General features: G+C 42.3%; 1 protein-coding gene across 3 annotated transcripts in view; it reads right to left on the reverse strand.

Moving 5' to 3' along the window:
- The window catches only part of SYT9 (synaptotagmin 9), a 119,925-nt gene that overhangs the window by 57,207 nt on the left and 35,932 nt on the right, over positions 1–26,786 (reverse strand). For all 3 annotated transcript variants that reach the window (XR_009152405.1, XM_058160503.1, XM_058160493.1), the window contains exon 2: positions 5,258–5,603. Coding sequence is in view for 2 of the 3 variants with exons in the window: in XM_058160503.1 (XP_058016486.1) it covers positions 5,258–5,603 (346 nt within the window). In the remaining variant the exon portion in view is untranslated. The remainder of the gene's footprint in view (positions 1–5,257; positions 5,604–26,786) is intronic.

Here is a 26,786-nt window from a genome sequence, read left to right on the forward strand (position 1 = left end):
CCCTGCCTTTATTACTTTATAATAAGTATAATAACATTCCTGTTTTCACAACAACCCTGTGAGGTGGGTCTTGAAGACTCTTTAGTATTGCATTTATGACTATTTCCAATGGAACACTTCCTCCCATCAACGGAGGCTTTCCAAGCTAATGAATAAAATCAAAATACTGAAATTGATAGAGAGCCTCTGCAGAATCTATATGATTTTACTGAGACCCACCCAGAGTTGTCTGAAAGATGGGCAGCTGTATTTTTTTTTTTTATTATTTATTTACATTTATATCCCGCCCTTTTCCGAAGACTCAGGGCGGCTTACAGTGTGTAAGGCAATAGTCTCATTCTATTTGTATATTTACAAAGTCAACTTATTGCCCCCCCCAACAATCTGGGTCCTTATTTTACCTACCTTATAAAGGATGGAAGACTGAGTCGTGTTTTTTAATGTTTTGAATAAATGAATGAATGAATGAAGACCAGAAAAAGGCTCCCCATTCTGACTCAACAGGTCCTAAATATCCTGCCTGGGAGCTGGATTCTATATGATTTATTACAAAATAAAGCTTGAGTATGTTCCCTTATGCTTGGATACTAGTGTTAAGGCTTCTATTAATCTACTTTTTGTTGTAATCAATGTATAAAAGGATTTCTTCTGTTTCTACTCCACTTCATGTGCAGTGACATTGAACTAAGCTAAACAGAGCTGTCTCTTGCTCTGTGGTATTATGCACACAATAGTTATAAGAGTGCATGGGAGGTTCAAAACAGGTAAGATAATGGGGCAGGCATTACAATTGACCCTGCTCCTTTATACATGTGTCTAATATCAAAGCATATAAAGTGGGATAGGGCTTCAATTATTGTCATCTTGCCTGTTTTTATTTATTTATTATTTATTTATTATTTATTATTTAAACTTATATACCGCCCTATCTCCCAAAGGACTCAGGGCGGTTTACAGGCATATAAAAAACATCAATATACAAATTAAAATAATCATTAAAAGACTTATTCTAATGCCAATAGTTAATAATACCAATTGTTAAAAATAGAAATATAAATATTAAAATCGATTTAAAACCCCTCTAAATTTAAAAAATCTAAGCCAGTCCTGCGCAGATGAATAAATGAGTCTTGAGCTCGCGACGGAAGGTCTGAAGATCTGGAAGTTGACGAAGTCCTGGGGGGAGTTCGTTCCAGAGGGTGGGAGCCCCCACAGAGAAGGCCCTTCCCCTGGGCGCCGCCAGACGACACTGCCTAGCTGACGGCACCCTGAGGAGTCCCTCCCTGTGAGAGCGCACGGGTCGGTGAGAGGTATCTGGTCGCAGTAGGCGGTCCCGTAGATAACCCGGCCCTATGCCATGGAGCGCTTTAAAGGTGGTCACCAAAACCTTGAAGCACACCCGGAAGGCCACAGGTAGCCAGTGCAGCCTGCGCAGGATGGGTGTTATGCGGGAGCCACGGGGGGCTCCATCTATCACCCGCGCAGCCGCATTCTGGACTAACTGCAGCCTCCGGATGCCCTTCAAGGAAGCCCCATGTAGAGGCGTTGCAGTAATCCAGGCGAGGCGTCACGAGGCGTGGTGACCGTGCATAGGGCCTCCCGGTCCAGAAAGGCGCAACTGGCGCACCAGGCGAACCTGGTAGAACGCTCTCCTGGAGGCGGCCGTCAAGTGATCTTCTAGAGACAGCCGTTCATCCAGGAGGGCGCCTAAGTTGCGCACCCTCCATCGGGGCCAATGACTCGCCACCGATGGTCAGCCGCGGATTTAGCTGACTGTGCGGGATGCGGCATCCACAGCCACTCTGTCTTGGAGGATTGAGCTTGAGCCTGTTTCTCCCCATCCAGACCCGTCGGCCTCCAGACACCGGGACAGCACTTGATAACCGTTGGGGTGGTCCGGTGTGGAAAAGTACATCTGGGTGTCATCCGCATACAGCTGGTACCTCACACCGAACCCACTGATGATCTCACCCAGCGGCTTCATGTAGATGTTGAACAGAAGGGGCGAGAGAATCGACCCCTGCGGCACCCCACAAGTGAGGCGCCTCGGGGGCGGCCTCTGCCCCCCTGTCAACACCAACTGCGACCGGTCGGAGAGATAGGAGGAGAACCACCGATAAACGGTGCCTCCCACTCCCAATCCCTCCAACCGGCGCAGCAGGATACCATGGTCGATGGTATCAAAAGCCGCTGAGAGGTCTAATAGGACCAGGGCAGAGGAACAACCCCTATCCCTGGCCCTCCAGAGATCATCCACCAACGCGACCAACGCCGTCTCCGTGCTGTAACCGGGCCGGAAACCGGACTGGAACGGGTCTAGATAGACAGTTTCATCCAGGTGCAAGGGAAACTGATATGCCACCATACTCTCTACAACCTTCGCCGGGCGGGTTGGAGACCGGACGATAATTACCTAAAACAGCCGGGTCCAGGGAAGGCTTCTTGAGGAGGGGCCTCACCACCGCCTCTTTCAAGGCGGCCGGAAAGACACCCTCCACCAAGGAAGCGCTCGTAATCGCCTGGAGCCAGCCTCGTGTCACCTCCTGAGTGGCCAGCACCAGCCAGGAGGGGCACGGGTCCAGTAAACACGTGGTGGCATTCAGCCTCCCCAACAACCTGTCCATGTCCTCGGGAGCGACAGGGTCAAACTCATCCCATAAAATGTCGCCAAGACCACCCTCAGCTGTCTCACCCGTATCACCGCAATCTTGGTCCAAACCATCCATTTCTCTTGCAGATGCCACCTGATGGGATTAAAAACTATTGAGCAGACCGAAACTTACTCTGCATTAACAGAATGTGCCAGCATAGGTTTATGGTTGATAAGCCTAGAGCCGTGATGGCAAACCTATGGCATGCGTGGCACGCAAAGTCCTGCTGCCCAGCATGCCTGGCCTTGCCTGTTTGTTTTCCGGATTTCTGGCATGCATGCACACACGACGATCAGCTGTCTTTTGTGCATGTGGCAGTGCCGAAAACCACTGTGCGCATGAGAACTGGCTAGCTGATTGTCGGGTGTGCATGCACACCAGAACCTGGAAGTTTGGCTTTTCCAGAGTGAGATCCCTTCATGTGCACGACAGTGCCAAAAAACAGCCTGTGCATGCGCACTGGCCAGCTGATCATCAGGCGCGCATGCACACTAAAACCTAGAAGATTGGCTTTTCTGGAGCATAGCGCCTACGAGCCCATGCATGATATTTCTGTGCGACCTTCGCCATCACTAATAATAATAATAATAATAATAATAATAATAATAATTTAATTTTTATACCGCCCTTCTCCCGAAGGACTCAGGGCGGTGAACAGGCAAATAAAATAATACAATATATTACAATAAAACACATTTTAAAAAACTTATTCAAAATAGCCTAAATTTAAAATACCATACAAAATATAAAAAATAAACCCCAATAAAATCCATATTTAAAACCCTATTTAAGCCACTGGCCTAGAGCCTTCTTGTCTTCTGTATGAATGTGTATGTGCATTTCTACATGTGTATGCAAGAGTGTAGTTCATACATAACAGATGGTTTACATCAGGGGTGTCAAACCCGCTCGCATTATGGGCCATATCATGACGTATTACAATGTTTTTTGCCTTTGAGGAGCTGGTGTGGGCGTGGCCTGCAGGGCCTGTATCCAGCCTGCAGGCCGCCAGGATGATAGGCCTGGTTTACATGAATGTATACAGATGCAGGCTTAACTAATTTTATAAAAGGCATGATATAGTTCATTAGCAATCTTGTGGAAGGGTAAGTCATTAATCCAAAATATTTACTTAATTTGCCTATTTAATTTGCTCTGCCCATTTTGGAGGCATTTTGTACAGTCCCATAAACATGAGCCCTGGTGGCACAGTATTGCAGGCAAACTCTACCCACAGCCTGGAGTTTGATCCTGATGGTGTTCAAGGTTGACTCAGCCTTCCATTCCTCTGAGGTCAGTAAAATGAGGACCCAGATTGTTGGGGGCAATATGCAAATAATGCTTTCATTATAAACTGCCAAGAGAGCACTGTAAAATACAATCGGGTGGTATATGAGCCTAAAATGCTATTGTTATGCTACACATCTGGTCATATTGCACATACTTTTGGGGAAAAAATGATTGCAGATTGATTTTGGTAATAGTTTTCAATCCCATCTGAAAAATTAGAAGAATTTTGCTTGTTTTTATCTAACCTTTCTGCCCTTTTATTTCTACGAATCTAATTTTCAATTCATATTCTTCTTTAAAAAAAAAGATGGTTGTGTCTATAACACCAAATGCAGCAACAGTACATAGGGAGAAAAAAAGGAGACCCTGAACTAGAAGCTTATTTTATTCTTTTCTAACTAGAGATTCAATAAAAAAACTTATTTTTTTCCCAAAAATGAAATATTTCAGACAAAATTTGTCTGATCAATCATTATTCAGAACTCCCCAGTTAGAATACCCTGTGATTCCCCATGAATGGATTTTTAAAATGACAAAGAATCTTAACACCAATAGACTAGGCATGTACAGGTTAAGTCAAGTGGATGCCAAGAGCATTGTGGTATAAGTACCACTCTTTTCTCTATGGGCTGCAATATTATAATCTTGTTTAGATTAAAAATGAAAGCAGCAAATTAACGTGGATGCCACTGACCCTATAGAAGAGATTCAGGAGTCAATGTTGATAACATTTTTTGGTTAAATTTTAATCCTATATATAAAACAAACCAAACCGTTTATGGGCAAGTTTCATTAGATCTTTTCAATGCCCAATGCCCAATTCTGTATGGAAAAATATTTTTCTTTTTATAAAAACACATTTGTTTCTAGTTTTCCAACTTTGTCTTTGACTAATCTAATAAAAGCTACATTTTTTTTCTTCCTTCTTTCTCTGTCTTTTACAACTGGTTTTCTATTTGCTAGATTTCTTATTTTTTTAGAAATAGGATCTTGCTCAAGCCCAAGGAAAAGCAGAATTTGTTTATCACCTCCATACTTAATTTCTTTTTGCTCAGATTTCTATTTCTTTTCTTCATCTCCAATTATAGACTCAGCTTCTAAATGTTGATAAAGCAAGGCATTTTCTAATCTGTACCTTAACATCCTCCTCCTCTGCTTTGTTGCTTCCCATCAAATAAAAGAAATGTAAGATAACAGAGAAGGGAATGCTACCCTACCCACATATATTTCTCCTTGGCATTAAGGATATAGAAGGGTAAGAATTGACCTTTTTCTCTCCTCCTTCATTATCCTTACACAAATATCAGAATACTGACCGAGCAGAAGGTGTTGGCTCTGTGATTTGTCGATGCATCCGAACATTGTGCATGCAGTTCTCCTTGGTCCCTGCCTTAGCGTCCAATGGAATGTCTGGAGAAGTGTGGCTAATTTTCATGGAAGAGTCAGGGTAGGTAGTCGGCTGTCCCAGGAATTCCTCACTATAGTCTTGGTCATTGGTCTCTGTGTCTGTGTAGTTCAAGGATTCCTGCTTGTCTTTGTTGCCAAACAGGCCACGCTCTCGCCATGGAACCCAACAAAGCTTCCAGGACACAAACAGAGATACCCCAAACAAAGCAAGTCCACACGCGGTGACCACCAAGGACAGCAAACTTACTGTGATATCTGGAAAGAAGATAAAGTAATACGTGTTAATGTTCAAAGAAAAGTTGTTCTCCTAAAGCCTACTATAGACCAGGACTAAATTTTTTTTGTGCATAGCAAGCCCAAGAAAAACTTCCCAAGTCTTTTTTCTTCTAAATGCCTCATTAAAGGTTATTTTGCCCATTAAAGATTTCTGCTGAAGTATATTTAACGGACGCGGTGGCTCAGGGGCTAGGACGTTGAGCTTGTCGATCGAAAGGTCGGCAGCTCAGCGGTTCAAATCCCTAGTGCTGCCGTGTAACGGGGTGAGCTCCCGTTACTTGTCCCAGCTTCTGCCAACCTAGCAGTTTCGAAAGCACGTAAAAATGCAAGTAGAAAAATAGGGTCCACCTTTGGTGGGAAGGTAACAGCGTTCCGTGTGCCTTTAGCATTGAGTCATGCTGGCCACATGACCACAGAGACGTCTTCTGACAGTGCTGGCTCTTCGGCTTTGAAATGGAGATGAGCACTGCCCCCTAGAGTTGGGAACGACTAGCATGTATGTGCGAGGGGAACCTTTACCTGTACCTTAATGTAAAATCACTGATGTGATTGTTGCCACCAAAACCGGAGAAAAGAGAATTAATTGCAGTAACAATGAAAAAATATTGGCTTGCAGCCATACAGGAGTCTTTATGAACCCAAACATCCGCATACAAAACTTTCAAATGTTCACACATCCCTTTGCATGCAAATTTTCATAACAGGATCTACAGTATCTAATACCCTCTTTGTATTCCATCCAAATCAGGAAACTATAACCAAATTAGCATATTAAAAGTGGCTTCAACTTGGTTTAATATCCTGACCTGTTCTGAAATTAGTACTCAAAGGTTTTTGATAAAATGGGACACTCTAATTAAAGGAAGACATTCAGCTTTGTTTATTCACTTGCTGAAAGAAAGACTGCGCATAAGAGGAAAGAATTGTTCATATCTCAGTATGTTCAACTGACGGGAGATTTTGCTGTTCAGCTTATTTGCAGCTCAGAAGATTGACTTAGAAAAAGGTGATTAGTTATGAAATAAATGGATTTTTGTTGGTTTTCTCTGTACATATGCAAGAACATTAAACAACATCACTTATTTGATGTCTAAATATAGAATTTTGCAGAAACGGGGACTGACAAGCTTGTTCTTTTAATCAGACCAGTGTTTGTCTTTCAGGAGGTTATAAAAAGTTGTCCACATTAATCAAATTAGGAAAGTGCTAACATTGTTAACAGGAAAGAAATGCTTTGCATAGAAACATTCAAGCCAAAATACCAAGCAACAAAACCTCTATGCAACTATGTGCATTAATAATAATAGTAATAATAATAATAATAATAATAATAATAATAATAATAATAATAATAATAATAATAATAATAATAATATCAGAGTTGGAAGGGACCTTGGAGGTCTTCTAGTCCAATCCCCTGCCCAGGCAGGAAACCCTACACCATTTCAGACAAATGGCTATCCAACATTTTCTTAAAAATTTCCAGTGTTGGAGCATTTATAACTTCTGCAGGCAAGATACTTTTAGATACTTTTGTCAGTCATGTGAAATATGCCATGCAGTCCCTTAGCAGTTCAATCTGGGTAAAATATTTCAGCAGGCACTCTTGAGTTGAGCTCAAAAGAACAGAAAGAACTTTGCATCTGAGGTGCTTGTAGAACATCCCAGTCCAGCTTACAGCCTGAGCTTTCTGGGGATCCAAATAAAAGTTGGGTCCAACTTTGCTTAGATTTTTTTGAGATCAGCCAAGGTTCGTGAGGAACTGCTGCTTGCCTTGAACTTTGTATATCTTACAATGTTTATTTATCCATCCCAACTCCTGTAAAAATGTAACATAGGGAGTTAAGTCATGATTGCACTAAGAAAATCAATGAAATACAAGCTGGAGAGGTGTTCCGCCCCTTCACAAAGTTATTTAAATACAGTCAGAGGTCTCAACAGCTACCAGAATGGAAGAGATACAAAGAGTGAATTGTTGGAAGTAATCTAGTTTCAGTTAAAGATGCGAATGCTTTATAGAGGTATTAAAAGAGTTTTATTGGGTTGCAGTACTTTACTTCAATGAAATTTTGATTGCATGCATCAAAACTCTGGGGTATCGGTCCTTGATTTTTCATAAAGTGGAGCTCATCGCTGCTTTTGCATAAAGCACATTTTTGAGGTGGCGTGTATCTCCTTTATGTTCGTTACTCTACAGAAGTCCAAATTGAATAATAACATTGATACAATAGCTACTTAAAATCATCACACAGTTTAGTAAATGAGCCTGCCCTACTTGGGTTTTTCTCCTTTGGTCCTCATAGTTACCAGGAAATTTAAAACAACTATTGCTTTAAAACAGCTAAGATGCAATAAACCTTAGCATGCCATTACAGCTAGTTCCTTGATTTATGACTACAACTGAGCCTGAAATTATGGTCATAGGTCATGCCAGTAATTAAGTGGGTCATCACTGACCATAGCCATTTTATGACCTATTTTGTAGCAGTCATTATGGGAATACTGCAGTTTGTAATTAACCCAATTTTCTACAATGGGCATTTATTGCCAGACATTTTCCAGCAAAAAATGTGATAAATCGTAGCCACATAAATGCGGGCCAAGTGTCCAACAATGAGATCATGTGACTGCAGGGGAACCAGATCATCAGAACTTCAAATCCAGGTCATTGGTAGCTCTATTTGGGTCCATTGCTAAATGACCAGACGTAAGACGAGGACTACTGTAGACATCTGAACATGCTAAAGGATGGTTTATTGATATAAGCCAGAATCAGAAAACCTTTATTTTTGCCTATGGTTACATGAGTAATAAATAGAGATAGGCTGTTTCTGAACACTGATTAGAAAGGTGTGATGTCTCCTTTCTTTCTTTCTTTGTTTTGTTTCAGAAATGTCTACATCCCTGCATTCAAATAAAAATAAAAAGGAGGGCGGAAAAATAACCCCGAACCTCCACTGTGGAGAGTATCTTCTTTTTTAAACAACAACAACAACAAACATTTTCCTTTCGTTTTTGGTTGCAATTGGGAAAGAAGGTGAGATTCTAAAGCTAATTGGATGAAAGGAAGCTTTAAGCTTCCTCCAGCCATTTTGCATGGAAGTTCTAATCTGAATTGGACCTTCACACTAATTATATAGATAAAATTATCTGTACTGTGTCCTGTACAGTAACTTAATGTGTCTTTAAAATGGGCATTATCATATCCAGTGATCTTTACTACAAAACTGGGTTGCTACCTTGAAACTGCATTCTGTTTTGGTCCGCCAGCAGCCTGCAGACCTGGCAGCAGAGTCGGACAGTGAGGAGGCTAGGGAGGATGATGGGCCAGTCCTGGAGTCAGGGGAAGGCCAGGATGAGAGCTCTGCGTCGGAGGCAGAGATAGGGCCAGGGCCATCTGGGAGCAATGCATGGACTCCAGAGCCTTCAGAGGTGGACAGCAGAGAGGCAGAGGAACAGGAGGAGCCTGTTCCTAGTGCACGCATGAGAAGAGCTGCCAGAAGGCAAGAGCAGCTGAAGCAAAAAGGACGACTCGGGAGTAAGACCAGAGGATGATTGGCCACTCTCATAAGGCTTAAAAGAGCAGCAACGAGCAGTTGGGTTCTTTGTGGAAAAGCAATGTTGATTCCATTGCTTCTTCTCAGCGTTTCTTGAACTTTGTGGGGGTTTTGTCAAGAAAAGCCTTTGGCAGGTTGTCAAAGCTTGGTGATAAGGCCGCAGGACTGTTTATGAAGAATTTGTTTTGGACTAATCGATTTATTCTCAGCTGTTTTAATAAAATAAGTTTGATCAGAACTGAATTGTGTTTGGTAATCACTACTTGGGCCTTGGTCACAACACATTCGGAGTTTATACATATATGTTTTTAGAAATTTTGACTTCCTTTTTTTTAACTTCTTTTCCTTGTATCAAGGCAAAAGTAGCTGGAGCAGTATTGCTCAACCTTAGGGAGTTTAAGATGTGTGAACTTCAACTCCCAGAATTCCCCAACCAGCATGCTGACTAGGCAATTCTGTGAACTGAAGTCTACAATCTTAAAGTTCCTAAGGTTGAGAAGCATGGGGCTAAAGGATTAGTGTGGGGATAACATGGTATAGTGCGGATAGGGAAAACAATGCACTTGTTAGATTTTTAAAAAAAGATCTTCAGGAAATCACCTGCACTGATGCCATGGCTTTATGCAATTATACAAGTTTAGATAAACCTGGATCCATGTCTATGTGGACTAAATAACTGCACCTATAATAATTGCACCTCTATAACTGTCTGGTTCGGTTCTGCAACCCAACAAGAAAAACACAGACTTCAGAGGATAATTAGAACTGCAGAAAAAATAATTGCTACCAACCTGCCTTCCATTGAGGACCTGTATACTGCACGAATCAAGAAGAGGGCCGTGAAAATATTTACAGATCCCTCACATCCAGGACATAAATTGTTTCAACTCCTACCCTCAAAACGACGCTATAGAGCGCTGCACAACAGAACAACTAGACACAAGAACAGTTTTTACCTGAAGGCCATCACTCTGCTAAACAAATAATTCTATCAACACTGCCAAACTATTTACTGAATCTGCACTACTACTATTAATCTTCTCATAGTTCCCATCACCAATCTCTTTCCACTTATGACTGTATGACTGTAACTTTGTTGCTGGCAATCCTTATGATTTATATTGATATATTGACCATCAATTGTGTTGTAAATGTTGTACCTTGATGAACGTATCTTTTCTTTTATGTACACTGAGAGCGTATGCACCAAGACAAATTCCTTGTGTGTCCAATCACACTTGGCCAATAAAAAATTCTATTCTATTCTATTCTAAAGCAGCTGTGCTTTTAACAGCATTCTTACATGTCTCTTCAGGATGAGAAATAGGCTGAAAATGATGGGAAGTGATGATGTCTTTTCAGTTAGGTATTGCGTGGACCCTTTTACATTCTCACAGCACCCTAAGATAAAATGGAAGCATCACCATCTCCAAATGTGCAACCTTTGTAGCTATGAATGTCATTCAATATGGGACATTGCCTGCTGTTCACAATTACTTGCTTCCCAGATTTCTATAGCGATGCATCAGGGTTCATAGAATTGGCTCATACATGGCTGCCTCAAACCAATGACCTTACTCTCAATAGACTGCCTTCTTTTCAGTATATTTGAGGAGCTTTCAAGGGTGTTTTGACACACAGCCAGGGCAGAAAGAAAACATATTTCTGCCAACTTAATTCTTTATCTAAAAAACTTATTTGAAATCTGACATTCGGAACTCTTTTCTGGTTAAGGTCTAGGGACCCCCTCCTCCTCAAAAGCTGAATGTACAGCACATGTATTTTCTCTGCAGATGGAAAGCAATAGCTTAAAAGCTTCCCACAGATTCAGAAACAGTATTTTGGTAATATACGCTCATTGTTCTCTTTCTCTCTCCCGGAGGAATAATGCGAACGAGAAAAAAGAGACACCGTTGAAAGAGTCAATAAAAAAGAGACAACAGGAAAGCGGGGGGGGGGGGGAGGGGGAGAAGAGCAATACACTTTAGACATCTGAAACACTTCAAAAAGCAAAATAAAAGGAAGCAAATATGAAGTGCAACAATTTTTTGTCCTAGTCTAGACTTCCCAGTCTAGACTTCCCTAGATATCTGGCATCTTAGCTTGAGATGATATACATTGCAATGACCTTCAACTAAAGGCACACCGGAGAAGCGCCATCAGCAACAGTATTTCAAAAGCTCTATGGCAAGGGGTCCCCAACCTCCAGGCTGTGGGCTGGTATCAGACCATGGAACCAATCCCTCTTTCTTCCCTGCCCCCTGCTGGTCCACAAAGCTGGAAAGGTTGGGGACTATCACTGTATGGGATAGTTTGTGCTACTTCGGATGAGAAGATGTTAACTTTTAACGACTTTTATTTAATTACCTAAGACAGCGTTGCTTTCATATTTTAAAAATGGATATGGTTAATCCTATGGGTCTCCAGGGGATTAGGACAGAATTATTATGGAGTTGAGACAAGGAAGGCAGAGGGACAGTGCAAAGGGGACTATGATGAAGACAAAATAATCATAAACCATTTCGTCTAAGGGAACCATTTCATCTAAGGCATCCCAAATGTTCTTTATAATTTCTACTTCTCTCTGGCACGAGAGATGGGCTTTTCCCCACTTCTCACACATGGATTGTCAAACAATACTGGAGTAACTCTGGCTTTATGCTTTTTTGTTATACCAACAAAGGAAATTTTCTGCTTGCCATGTCCAGTATTTGCTGCTCATCTTCGTCATATGTCCAAAAAAGAATTCAGTGCATTGTCTCAACTTTCCTATTTATTGCATAATCCGTGTAAGCTACCAAGCTCTAAAATCAGATTCTTAAGGATATGATATGCTTTTCATTTAGGTGGGCACTTGTCAGACATAGAATTTTAGAATTCTTGTGCGTACTCTTCTCACATCAGAATTCTGGCTTATTCTGTTGGTATATGTTGCTCCATCATCCTCATTTGATTCTTCCTGCTGGGTTAAATAATCATGAAAGCTACTTCCCTAGCTTAATTTAGAGTGATCTGTGAACTGTGAATGTTGGCTTGCTTAAAAAAACCTGAAAAAGTATCTAATGCACATATATTAATCCATTCCACTTATTGGTAGCAAGCTCTGATTATCCTGTGTGGTACAGCAGGGGTCCCCAACCCCCGGGGCTGCTATTTGGAACTGGGCTGCAGAAGCAGTGGGGCAAGTGCATATGTACCTCCACTTGTGGGAGCAGTGGGCAAGCATGCCCACGTATGCTTGCCCACTGCTTGTGCAGAACCATCCCCTCTCACCCCCGCAAAACTAGTCCGCAAAGCCAGAAAGGTTGGGGAACTCTGCAGTACAGAGATGGAGACCACTCTTACTGGTACTACAGCCCAATTCCATTATGGTGTAAGTTAGCTGGAAAGGTCCTTGATATTTGCCAGGGTTTTACCAAGACAAACTTGATTGTGGAAGGATGATTTGTTTCATGCATGGAAATAAATTAGAAACATCCTGGAAGAATGCAATTACAAACCACAGAAAGCCACAAGGTCATAGCCAGTCAAGGATCAAACCTGACATGTAGTCCTCGACTTTATGACCATAACCGAGTGCAAAATTTCTGTTGGTAAACAAGATGGTTGTTAAGTGAGCTGTGGCCCATTTTACAACCTTTTTGACCACAGTTGCTAAAGGAATCACTGCAGTAGTTAAGTTAGTAACATGGTTCTTAAGTGCATCTGGCTTCCACATTGACTCTGCATGCCGAAGGGTCACAAAAGGTGATCACACGATCCCAGGGCATTGCGATAAATACATGCCAGTTGCCAAGCTTCCAAATTTTGATCACATGTCCATGGGGATGCTGCAATGATTGTAAGTGTGAAAAATGGTCCTAAGTCACTCTTTTCAGTGTTGTTACAAATTTGAACAGTCACTAAATGAGCGGTTGTTAAATAGAGGATTGTCTGTATTCATAGGACCCTGGAGGCGATTACTACTTTTACTATGTGGTGTCTTTATACAGGATTGCAGTAAACATCTGTTCTCAATCAGACTAGTGAACCATAATCTTCTATACAGATGAAAAGTAAATGTTTATATAGCACACCTCCACTCTTCAAAATAATGGGAAGAAAGTATTCTCTCTCTCTATATATATTCTAAACATAACCACTCTAGATAGAATTAAACAACAAGAAAGACAATTTTCACACCTACTTCATTGCAATTGTAAGTACAATTGAGTTTTTCAGGTAAGTATCATTGAATCAGAGGCTCAGGTCAGAGCATGGCGTAAAGAAAACAGCCCTTGCAAGAAATTGCACTCCCGTAAATGGTGGGGTTGGTAGAGAAATACAGCCAAGTGAAGTGTATTTCGGGATTGCCACGTGGAACAGTTGATATTTAGAAAGTAATTCGTTATACCCAGGAAAACTGTGAAGCAGTACTTGGCATAACAACTTGATGAGCAACACGTAACAGTTCTCAGAGCCAAGTGCTGAAGCTGCAGTTTTATGAACAGCTTTTCCTTGTGTCTTCTATTTCCTGGCAAGCATTTGATCTCCTCTTTCTTACAATCTTTATCTCAAAGAATGAGTACGATTAATTATCACTTTAACAGAGACCTGGGGAAACTAAAGAAACAACTCACAACAAGCAACGTATGTTCTGCATAACCTGTCTCATTTGCAGCATTTAAATCGATTCCAAATTTAGGTTACAGAATGGGAACATTATGATACTGTGTGGTATGTGACCCACTCAGTGACATATTAAAACAAACAAATAGACATCTAATACAGCTCAGCTCAGAATGAAGATTCCTTCCTTCCTTCCTTCCTTCCTTCCTTCCTTCCTTCCTTCCTTCCTTCCTTCCTTCCTTCCTTCCTTCCTTCCTTCCTTCCTTCCTTCCTTCCCTCCCTCCTGTTTAACACGGATACAGTTGAAAAAAGATTGCAAGTAGGTCAAATATTATTGAGCTTATATTTAGAAGAAAACTGCTTGTTGATAGAAAAGAGCCGCATATGCTGGACATTTCTCCTCACTTGATTTTTTTTTTATCCTGCTTCATTCCAAACATTAATGAATATGCTACAGAAATGTTAAGTATCTTTTAAGAAAAAAAAAAAGACACCACGTGCAAACTCTGCAGTGATTTCTGTATGGAGAGACTTTTATCCTTACAAAGTCTGAAATATACAAATGTCAGAAGACACAAAATGAGGTTATCCTGTGATGACAACCCATTGGAAAGAGAACGGGCAATCTGAAATCTATCACCTTTTGCATGAAAACGCACAGAAGAAGCCTTTAATCCTCACTAGAATATAAAAAATTGATAGGTTGCCATGAACTGGGGCAATGGGAATTCTCAATATTACTTATTCATGACCTAACTTTTCTATTCACACAGCTTCTTTATTTCAACTGTTCTATGAAGGAATGGATTGATCACCAGATAGGATTAATAGCTGACAGCATAGTATATGCCTTCACCTCCTCTCATCTTGCAACAAGCAAAACAAATGTACCTTTGAAAATAAATAGATAAACCCATAAGCATTCTGTGGTGGTCTTTGAATGAAATTTCCACCCTATCTCTTGGTGAAATCATATTTATACCTGCTCAAAAACACCATACTGAGTTCAGTGGAACTTACTTTGGCTAGAAAACTATAACTTCAGGCACTCTGCTCTGATACAGGGGTCTCCAACCTTGGCAACTTTAAGCCTGGAGGACTTCAGCTCCCAGAATTCCGCAGCCAATTCTGGGAGTTGAAGTCCTCCAGGCTTAAAGTTGCCACGGTTGGAGACCCCTGCTCTGATATATCTCACTGAACACAATAGATATGCACTGGAGTACTCTGTTAAGTATTTTATATTTAGATATTTAGACTATTCCAAATTAGACTGGACAAAATAATTAATATACAATAATTTAATTCATCTTTTTCTATGACTATGGGCTTTAAGTAAGTAGATTCTGATTTTTGCCCCTGACATGCATATTAAATTCTTTTTGCATATTATCAACACAGTCAAAAGTGGGTCAATAGCCAAATGTTTCATCGTTGCTCCCAGGAAAACTAAGGTGAAAAATAGGTTGGTTTTAATTAAAATTTTGCACTGCCTTGAGTCTGACAGAATAGCTTTCTATGTATGAACACTAACCAGCCTCACACTCAATAGCCATTGTTGACTTCACAAATTTAACAGATCTAGGTTAATTATAACTAAAAAAAAAACCCACTTATGCTCAAGCTACAAAAACTGAAATGAATGGGAGATAACAAAGATAGTGCCAAAATGTTATGGAAACCAGATTATACACAGATCAAATAAGAGAAATGTACAGTACACAGCCACCTTTCAGATCCTGGTAAGTTCTAAGTTGCAGCTCTCCTTATAATTGGCCGTATGGATTTGATTATGAGAATTTTAATCCAGTTTTCCCAGACAGTCTGCTTGGAGAATTCTGAGCACTAAACTTTCTATAACTATCTGTAGGGTTCATAGATCAGGGAAGACTAACTTGCATTGCTTAAGGCTGTCCAACTATCCTATATCATTCATGAAACTGTATGGGAAGGAAACATCAGTTGCCTTCTTCCATTTGTAACTACCTTCTTCTGTTTTCCCATCATTTATTCTGTTTTAGCTTCCTACCAAAAAGAATTTTATTAATGGAGTGAAAAATATGGGATAGCATCTTTTGACTGGAAGGGCAAGGTGCCCCATTCAGAATAAAAGTGGGAGATAATGCAAATGTTAACAATATACTTGAGTGAAAAATCATCAGGTAACATAAAACAGCTTGGCACTATCAGAAATGCCAAATGCTAGGGATGGAACAGGCAAAGTTGGGAATAGAGCCAAATTGTGAACTCGCCACAGCCAACTAACTCATTGTGGGACAACTCGCTGCAGGACAATTCAACAAATACAAAAGTTAAATTAATTTTAATGGAGCCATGACCCATAATATAAAATAAAGAAAGTCAATCCCAAAATAAAAGCATTACAATGATTTCAATGAAAACGTGGTCACCAATTAGAAAAGTTACTGAATGAAACGATTAATACAACATTGAATTGTCCTGCAGCAAGTTGATATGATGAGTTGCCCTAAACTCAGAATAGAGGCCCTGGAACTAAGTCTGTTATGATACCAAGACACAGATGTCAACTACGCCTCCCATGAAGAAATGACTAGCTTCAGGGCTTTAACATGCACAGATTGGAAAAAAATACAGACTCTGAACCTTTGGACTATATATATGGTCTGAATCTTATGGTTTACAGTTGCTAGTTTTTTACTCGAATTACACCTTTTCTATTATCCGTAATGAAGTCAATTTAAAAAGAGCTGTCTCTCTCAACTTGTGCCTCAAAGCCTTATTCGTTAAGTCTCAATAAGCTAATCTGGTCTAGTGGTAAAGGCACCAAGCTAAAAAGTGGGAAGCTATGAGTTCAAGTCCTGCTTTAGTCATGAAAGCCAGCTGGTTGACTCTGGGTCAGTCTCTATTAGCCTATTCCACCTCACAGGGTTGTTGTTGTGGGCAAAATAGGAGGAAGAGGATGTGTTAGATATGTTCGCCGCCTTGAGTTATTTTTAAAAATAATAAAGGTGGGATGTAGGTAGATAGATGGATAGGCTGAAGCCTAATGTGAATAGTTGATCTGTTTGGGTACCGTTTTAGTACAAAAACATGTTGTTCCAAAAATTGAGCAGGTTTCTTTATACAAATTAATATGCTACATAAGCAGTGGCTCTAGGCCAGGGGTCTGCAAACTTGGCTCTTTTAAGACTTGTGGACTTCAACTCCCAGAGTTCCTCAGCCAGCTTTGCTTTGCTGGCTGAGGAACTCTGGGAGTTGAAGTCCACAAGTCTTAAAAGAACCAAGTTTGCAGACCCCTGCTCTAGTCAATGTTCAGCAAAAAAACAACAACCCTGTTAAAAAGCAATAAACGAGAAGAGATAGCAGAACCTGGGGTGGAGTTAAAAGAGGGATCAGCCTAGAATCCTTCCATAACCACAAGCAAACTATGTCCAACTAAGATTAGTTTTAGCAAAAGAAAGTAACAACCTTTTTTTAAAAAAAATTAAAGGTAACTACTTCTTATAGTAGTTATTAAAACAAAGAAAACATGAACAAATACGCATATACATTATTATTCAGAAGAACATCTTTGGGGGGCGAGGGATAAATCTAAGGACAGGAATTGAAAAAAATAAAGAGTGCAGTATCTCGTCTGGGTCGGTCACCCGCCTAAGCTCAAGAGAAGTTCCCTAAAGATGGGCTCCAGCATGAGTCTGAAAGCTTGGAAGACAAAATTTATGGTCCTGGTGACCGACCCAGATTAGATCATGCAGCATTATCCTAGGACACGTATATTCACCTCCATTCATGAAAAATAAAGAGTTTCTATATAAAATGCGCAACATCTGCATCAAGGTTATTGTGGGATTTATTTAAATTAACAATATAATCATTTTTGTAAAAAATATAAGGCAGCGCCCCCAGATATTTTAAGATGCAGAAGCCTTGATAACCATGGACCAATTTTCTACCTCCAAGACCTCTTTACCAGTGGTGGAATTCAAATTCTTTTACTACTGGTTTTATTTATTTATTTAATTTATTTATTTAATTTTGTCATAACAATATACACAAACATCACACAAAAGATTATATAATATATAAACATATATATGAGGAGAAACAAGGAAGTATAGGCATATATATATATATAGGGAAAAAAACAATAGGACAGGAACTGTAGGCACGTTTGTGCTCTTAGACACGCTCCTTAAAGTCCTCTTAGGAATGGGGTGAGGTCAACAGTGGATAGATTTTGGTTAAAGCTTTTGGGGTTATGAGAAGAGACCACAGAGTCGGGTAATGCATTCCAAGCACAGATAATTCTGTTACAGAAATCATGTTTTCTGCAATCCAAATTGGAACGGTTGACATTAAGTTTAAATCTATTGGTAGCTCTTGTATTATTGCAGTTGAAACTGAAGTAGTCTTTAACAGGAAGGACATTACAATAGATGATTCTATGAGCTAAACCCAGGTCCTGTCGAAGGCGACAGAGTTCCAAGTTTTCTAAGCCCAGGATTTCAAGTCTGGTGGGATAAGGTATTTTGTTGGTTACGGAGGAGTGGAGAACTCTTCTCGTACAATACCTCTGGACACGCTCAACTGTATTGATGTCAGAAATGTGGTATGGGTTCCAGACAGGCGTGCTGTAATCAAGAATTGGCCTAGCAAAACTTTTATATGCTCTGGTCAGTAGAGTGGTGTTTTTGGAAAAGAAGCTACGTAAGATTAGGTTAACAACTCTTAGAGCCTTTTTTGCTATGTAGTTGCAGTGGGCTTTGGCACTTAGGTCATTAGATATGAAAATTCCAAGGTCTTTGACAGGGTGGGGGTCATCTGTAAGGTAATGTCCATCAAGCATATATTTAGTGATTGGGTTCTTTTTTCCAATATGTAAGACTGAGCATTTGCTGGTTACGATTTGTAGTTGCCAAATTTTAGACCAAGCGGTTAGATGATTTATTTATTATTCGAATTTATATACCGCCCTATCTCCCAAAGGACTCAGGGCGGTTCACAGGCATATAAAACATCAATATCAATATACAAATTAAAATAATCCTTAAAAAACTTATTCTAGCGCCCGAATTATTAAAAATAGAAATATAAATATTAAATATAAATATTAAAATCAATTTAAAACCCCTCTAAATTTAAAAATCTAAGCCAGTCCTGCACAGATGAATAAATGTGTCTTGAGCTCGCGACGGAAGGTTCGAAGGTCAGGAAGTTGACGGAGTCCTGGGGGGAGTTCGTTCCAGAGGGTGGGAGCCCCCACAGAGAAGGCCCTTCCCCTGGGCGTCGCCAAACGACACTGCCTAGCTGACGGCACCCTGAGGAGTCCCTCTCTGTGAGAGCGCACCGGTCGGTGAGAGGTATCTGGTCGCAGTAGGCGGTCCCGTAGATAACCCGGCCCTATGCCATGGAGCGCTTTAAAGGTGGTCACCAAAACCTTGAAGCGCACCCGGAAGGCCACAGGTAGCCAGTGCAGCCTCGCAGGATGGGTGTTATCACGGGAGCCACGAGGGCTCCCTCTATCACCCGCGCAGCCGCATTCTGAACTAACTGCAGCCTCCGGATGCCCTTCAAGGGAAGCCCCATGTAGAGAGCGTTGCAGTAATCCAGGCGAGACGTCACAAGGGCGTGAGTGACCGTGCAAAGGGCCTCCCGGTCCAGAAAGGGGCGCAACTGGCGCACCAGGCGAACCTGGTAGAACGCTCTCCTGGAGGCGGCCGTCAAATGGTCTTCTAGAGACAGCCGTTCATCCAGGAGGACGCCTAAGTTGCGCACCCTCTCCATCGGGGCCAATGACTCGCCACCGATGGTCAGCCGCGGATTAAGCTGACTGTACCGGGATGCCGGCATCCACAGCCACTCTGTCTTGGAGGGATTGAGCTTGAGCCTGTTTCTCCCCATCCAGACCCGTACGGCCTCCAGGCACCGGGACAGCACTTCGATAGCTTCGTTGGGGTGGTCCGGTGTGGAAAAGTACAGCTGGGTGTCATCCGCGTACAGCTGGTACCTCACACCGAACCCACTGATGATCTCACCCAGCGGCTTCATGTAGATGTTGAACAGAAGGGGCGAGAGGATCGATCCCTGCGGCACCCCACAAGTGAGGGGCCTCGGGGCCGACCTCTGCCCCCCTGTCAACACCGACTGCGACCGGTCGGAGAGATAGGAGGAGAACCACCGGTAAACGGTGCCCCCCACTCCCAATCCCTCCAACCGGCGCAGCAGGATACCATGGTCGATGGTATCGAAAGCCGCTGAGAGGTCTAATAGGACCAGGGCAGAGGAACAACCCCTATCCCTGGCCCTCCAGAGATCATCCACCAACGCGACCAAAGCCGTCTCCGTGCTGTAACCGGGCCGGAAACCGGACTGGAACGGGTCTAGATAGACAGTTTCATCCAGGTGTAAGGGAAACTGATATCCCACCATACCCCCACCACCCTCCGCCGCGAAGGGAAGGTTGGAGACCGGACGATAATTACCTAAAACAGCCGGGTCCAGGGAAGGCTTCTTGAGGAGGGGCCTCACCACCGCCTCTTTCAAGGCGGCCGGAAAGACACCCTCCACCAAAGAAGCGCTCGTAATCGCCTGGAGCCAGCCTCGGGTCACCTCCTGCGTGGCCAGCACCAACCAGGAGGCGCACGGGTCCAGTAAACATGTGGTGGCATTCAGCCTCCCCAACAACCTGTCCATGTCCTCGGGAGCAACAGGGTCAAACTCATCCCATAAAATGTCACCAAGACCACCCTCAGCCGTCTCACCCGTATCACCGCAATCTTGGTCCAAACCATCCCGAAGCTGAACGATTTTATCGTATAGATAACCGTTAAACTCCTCAGCACGTCCCTGCAACGGGTCATCCCGCTCCCCCTGGTGTAGGAGGGAGCGGGTCACCCGAAACAGGGCGGCTGGGCGGTTATCTGCCGATGCAATGAGGGAGGAGGCGTAGCTACGCCTCGCTTCCCTCAATGCCACTAGGTAAGTCCTAGTATAGGACTTCACTAGTGTCCGATCAGCTTCTGAACGGCTAGACCTCCAGGAACTCTCTAGGCGTCTTCTCCGGCGCTTCATCCCTCTCAGCTCCTCGGAGAACCAAGGAGCTGGTTGAGACCTGCGCCGGGTCAGAGGCCGCAAAGGCACGACACGGTCTAAGGCCCCGCCGCGCCCGTTCCCAGGCCGCAACAAGTTCCTCAACCGAGCCGTGAGCCAGACCCTCAGGAAATGGCCCAAGCTCCGTCCGAACCCATCCGGGTCCATCAGGCGCCTGGGACGGAACCAACGATCGGCTCCGTCTCCCTGCGGTGGTGAATGGCGGTCAGAAAGTCCAGGCGAAGAAGAGAGTGATCTGACCATGACAAAGGTTCAATGTCTATTTCCTTTAAGTCCAGATCTCTCAACCACTGACCAGAGTCAAAAATCAGGTCCAGAGTGCCACCCCAATGTGAGTAGGGCCATCAACTACTTGGGTCAGGTCCAAGGCCGTCATGGAAGCCATGAACTCCCGAGCTGCCGTCGATGACGAGCGGAAGATGGCAAGTTAAAGTCCCCATGACTAAAAGTCTGGGGTCTCAACTGCCACCCCAGCCAGCACCTCCAGGAGCTCGGGCAGGGCGGCTGTCACGCAGCAAGGAGCCAGGTGCGTGACCAGCAAGCCCATCTGACACCTATGACCCCACCTCACAAGAGGATTCACACCCGGCAATCTGAGGTACAGTGGTCTCCCTCGGCTCTAGACTCTCTTTAATAATAACCGCCACCCCCCCACCCCTACCCTGGGGCCTCGGCTGATGGAATGCACGGAAACCCGGTGGGCACATCTCGACCAGGGCACGCCTTCAGTGCCCAACCAGGTCTCCGTGCGCCTATAATATCCGCGGCACCCCTGAATCAGATCATGTATTAGGGGGGCCTTATTGGCCACGGACCGTGCGTTGCATAACATCAGACGAAGCCCCAGGCTCTGAGGGTCTTGACCATCCGGGGAACGGGAGAAGGGAGGGGGATCGGGGCGCGCGATCGCCTGCAGACATCGAGCGCGCCCCCAGAACGATGCGGTCCCCCTTCCGCCATATCTGCCCCTCCACTTACCGTGCAAATGGAACCACCTCACCAAAAGGAACGTAATCCCCCTATAACCTCCGAACCCATGACTAAACCGCCACGAGCGCGCGCAAGGACTGGCTCCCCACCCAGCGGGCTACTCCCAATACCCGCCCTAACCCTCCCACCCCTCCCGAGGGTTCTCTCCCCTACCGTCGAATCCCTCCCTCCCAACCCTTAAAATCCCCATTAAAACTCCCCTTAAAAAATTTCTTAAAACAACTAATTAAAAAGCCCCTAAGCCTCCTATTTTTAGCATGCCACCTCTCGGGGCTCCAAAGCCCGTGATCAAGGTCTTTTTGAATGGTAGATGTATTGTCGGTGGTGTTAAACAGTTTGACATCATCAGCAAAGAGAACACAGTTACTTGAGATATGGTCACAAAGATCATTTATGTATAGTATAAAGAGAGTTGGTCCAAGAACGCTACCTTGAGGAACGCCACTCTTGACAGGAACAGGATTTGATGGGCATGGCTTGGTGGGTGTGGCAGGGGAAGGATACTGCAAAATCCTCATTCCCTCCCCACTCCTGGGAGAGGATATTGCAAAATCTCCATTCCCACCCCGTTCTGGGGCCAGCCAGAGATGGTATTTGCCGATTATCTGAACTACTCAAAATTTCCAATACTGGTTCTCCAGAACCTGTCAGAACCTGCTGAATATCATCCCTGCTCTTTACCCAAACCAAGTTGTCCAGACTGTGATTTAGAAGTGAGACCCTAGCACCCCAAGGAAAGATGCAGACCAGAGAACCAGGTTAGATGTCTGCACAGTACATTAGTGCCAGATGGCTCCTGGCAGAAGAGCAGAGAAGTTGCTACAGTAGAACTGATGGTTCTCGGTTCTATGCTGGAAATAGGCTGAGAAAGGAGCATTAAAGTCTTCTCTTACATAGAGCAAATTGCTGAAAACCGGACTTTTGCTGTGGCTGCTGCTTGCTTTCCTACCAATTTCATCTTTTTGTTGGCATGTTGTTTAAATACACTTCCAAATTCTCTATCTAGCTGGATTTGTTTCTCAACTTGCTGTGGCTTCTGCTGCAGCATATGACTGCCTAAGGTGTTTGAAAGCAAGCCTGATTAGCTTCCTATTTCTTGCTGCTTTTGCTCATCTTAGTACCTCTCTGCTCTTTATGTAGGGCAGAAGGGTTTTACAGCCTGTCTCAGCTAAGAAATGTATAGCTGTGTAATTGCCCTTAACAGCCAGGCAGCAGCAGAGCCAGGAAAGCAATGACCATCCTCTACCATCAGGCTTTCAAGTGGTAGATCAAGAGCCACAAAGTTGACAGTTAGAGAATCCCTCATGGCTGTGATTGGAGGCTTATTGTGGCTTTTTTTAATGATTTGAATATTGTGTTATTAAGATTTTATGTTATGGTGGCTCTTTATAATGTTTCATAATGGTGAGCCATCCTGTCCCACAAAGTAAGCTGTGTGCAAATGTAAAATAAGCAAACAAAAAAACCCCCAATGCAACTATTTATATAATTTATTTTTATATATTTATATAAATGAGAAGTAATTTCCCACTCTCAAGAAATAGGATGCACAGAAAAAAAATATAATTGTCCACCATGACCATATTCTTAGATACTTTAAGATTAATTTCCCATTTTAAAGTTAAATTATTTGGGACAAAATAACTTCTTTTTTTACAGCAAAGACTAATTCTTTGAATTCACTAATTCTTACATCTCTTCTTCTTCTTGTTAGTTGCAAAGTCCCCATGGACAACATTCCTCCAAGCCTTCCTGTCCTCTACCATCGTCTGGAGTCCATTTAAGCTCACGGCGACTGCTTCAGTGACTCCATCCAGTCACTTCATTCTCAGTCGTCCTCTTCTTCTTTTGCCCTCAATTGTTCCCAGCATTAGGCTCTTCTCCAGTGAGTCCTTTCTTCTCATTAGATGGCCAAAATATTTGAGTTTCATCTTCAGGATCTGGCCTTCTAAAGAGCAGTCAGGGTTGATCTCCTCTAGGACTGACTTGTTTGATCACCTTGCAGTCCATGGGACTCGCAGGAGTTTTCTCCAGCACCATAGTTCAAGGCCTCAATTTTTTGGCATGCAGCCTTTCTTAGGGTCCAACTTTCACAGCCATACATTGCAACTGGGAAAACCATAGCCTTGACTATATGCACTTTTGTTGGCAGGGTGATGTCTCTACATTTCTTATTATGCGGAACCAAAACTCTAGGAACTGTAATTTTGTACTTTAAAGGCAGCTTAATTAAGTATGGGATTCAAATTCCATTCTATGACATATCAGCCCACAAAAGCCAAAGTGTTCCAATGTATCACAGTCCTCCATGAAGACTTTTTTCCCTTTTGTTCAATCATGTCTGATTCTAGAAGATTACTTGGATCTAAAGTCCCTGCACTTTTCTTAGCAAGGTTTTTCAGAAGCAGTTTGCATTGTCTCCTTCCTGGGGCTAAGAGAAAGTGATGAGTCCAAGGTCACCAGCCAGCTTTGAGTCTAAAGTGGGTCTACAACTCACAGTCTCCTGGTTTCTAGTCTGATGTGTTAACCACTACACCAAACAAATATTCACTGCAACCTTGGAATATACAAGCTGCTCATAATGAGAGCTCTGATGGAAGCACGGAGCAAAACAGAAAGCAAAAGTAAGCAGCGATGACTTCTGAAATAGATGTTGTTAAGACAAAATTGTCACATGGTAAAGAAGAAGAATACAAAACCAGTGGGTGGCCGTCTACAGATACACATAATTAGTTTTCAGATTTTAAAAAAATGTTCTATGGATTACAGAAGCTTGTGGTTAATGGATAAAATGGTTCAACCATGTCCAATTCTTCTCTCATTTCACTACAGGCATTTTAATGTCAGCATTTAGTCTATTACCTGGCTGCTAGAATATGTGCTATGTAGGACACAGGGGCAAAAGTTCTATTCAGTGCCACATTAAAAAAATAAACAGAAATTCTTTTAACATAGAAGAAACAAGAAGAATGTTTGCAATTTCTGAACTTTCAGGAAATAAAGGAGTTTGAATTGTGGGGAAAATAGGAGGGGAAGTAGTATTTGATATATTTTCCATCTTCAGTAATTTATAAAGTACCATAATACAGGCAGAATAAAAAAAAATTCTTTAAAAAAAACCCCTTTATTTCTTAACACAGTAGAATTATTATTGGTTATTTGCAGCTGAGCTATGCTATGAACAAGCTTTTGAAAACAGACTTTAAATGTAGTGTCCAAATAATTATAATGGGGATTTTGATAAAAAGAGGAAAAGTTAATTGTGACTGATGGAAAACTACTGTGCCTTTTCAAGTGACTGATATCAGGCACTGCCTTGTATTCAATTTCACAGGAATGGAAAGGGAGTATATAAATCTTTGGCTTGTACTGTTTAAGGGATCCTGCCAGAAGCAACACTACAAAATTGGATACATTCTAGCACGATGAAACCACAACCTTTGTCTTAAGAGTTATAGCAGTAGAAAGCCAATGTATCCACAATGATATGGGAATTACTGTATGTTTTTACTATGCCTTTATTTTTAACATGTGCTATTCAGTTTAATTGTATGACCACACAGCTCGTAAATGTCTTTCTTCTCATTACAGCAATGATGTTGTTATTGATATTAGTAATTTATTATTTTTACAACAATGTGTCTGTAATGGTTTTCAAGACTTAAAATTTAAATCTCAAATTATAAAGTATATTTTCAAGAGCTTGTGTTGAAAATGCCAAGGCATTTAGAGATGTCAAGATATACAAAAACCAGAAGAGGGGAATACAGGCTCAGCCCTGATCACTATAATAAATTCTTATACAGTTATTTCTCGATACAGTAGGACAATCCGGGATCCATACTAGCAAATCACAGAAATATAAGAATGGTAAAAGTGAGCTAAAATCTATAATCCCCTCCTATAAATGTAGTTGAGTTTGTATTGCATTGTAGGGGAAAAGCTGATTTTCCCCCGCCCCGCCCCCCGCATACCTTGGGAGTCAAAATAATTTAACTTAAATTATCTTATTATTTCTCAGTTCACAAAAGTTGTAAGTGTAGCTTTATAGAAGATAAGGAAAGAAGTTACTACCAACATTTCTCTTCTAATGGTTGAGGTTACGAGTTAGAATTCTACTTTTTCTTAGTCAAGACTTTGATTTTTATACTTAAATCATGTTTCCTGTGCCAGTAAAAAAAAAAAAATGGCACAGAATTAATTGTCGGGATACAGGATACCCTCTGATACTGATACTTGGAACTCAGTTCCAAGTGACCTTGGAAGAAGGAAAGAAAATGGAAGCCAGATGACAAGGTGTAAAAATGTCAGGCAAAGGATCGTGTATGCAAGACATTGGCAACAAGGTCTGGATTTGGATGATTACATTTATTGAGGGTAGAGGCTTGGCGGCTTTTCCTGCCTACGCAAAGGCAATTCATTATTCACAACTGTTGATGCACTTTTTCTATCTCCTCTATAATCCTCTGCCAAACTATTGTTGGAGCTTTCCGTCAAATTGGCTGTGAAAACAGCAATCACTGTTTTAGGATTCTTCAATAAAGAAACTTTCTTTTGGATTTTCCTTGCTTTGGTTGATATTTTAATGGCTTGCTATTTTTTTTTTCTCCACACCACAATTTAAACAGCCTCCTTGGATACTGAATTATGTATGATAATGATATCACCCTTATATGATACAGATGATATACTGAATGATAAAAAGGAGAAGTAAGGTTGCGGGACAGCCTCTCTGATGGCTTCCTGGCTTGCTCTTCTTTGGAAACACACAGAGATATCAGGTCCAAGATGTGTGAAAGCAGGGATGGGCTTCAAAAATTTTAGCAAGGGGTTCTCTGCCCGGTTACTGGGTGGGCGTGGCCATGGCAGGCATGGCCTAGTCGGCCTCCTGCTCCGCCCTCCCTGAACTTCCGGTAGG

Source organism: Ahaetulla prasina, chromosome 1, assembly GCF_028640845.1.
Source record: "Ahaetulla prasina isolate Xishuangbanna chromosome 1, ASM2864084v1, whole genome shotgun sequence".
Lineage (NCBI taxonomy): Eukaryota > Metazoa > Chordata > Lepidosauria > Squamata > Colubridae > Ahaetulla > Ahaetulla prasina.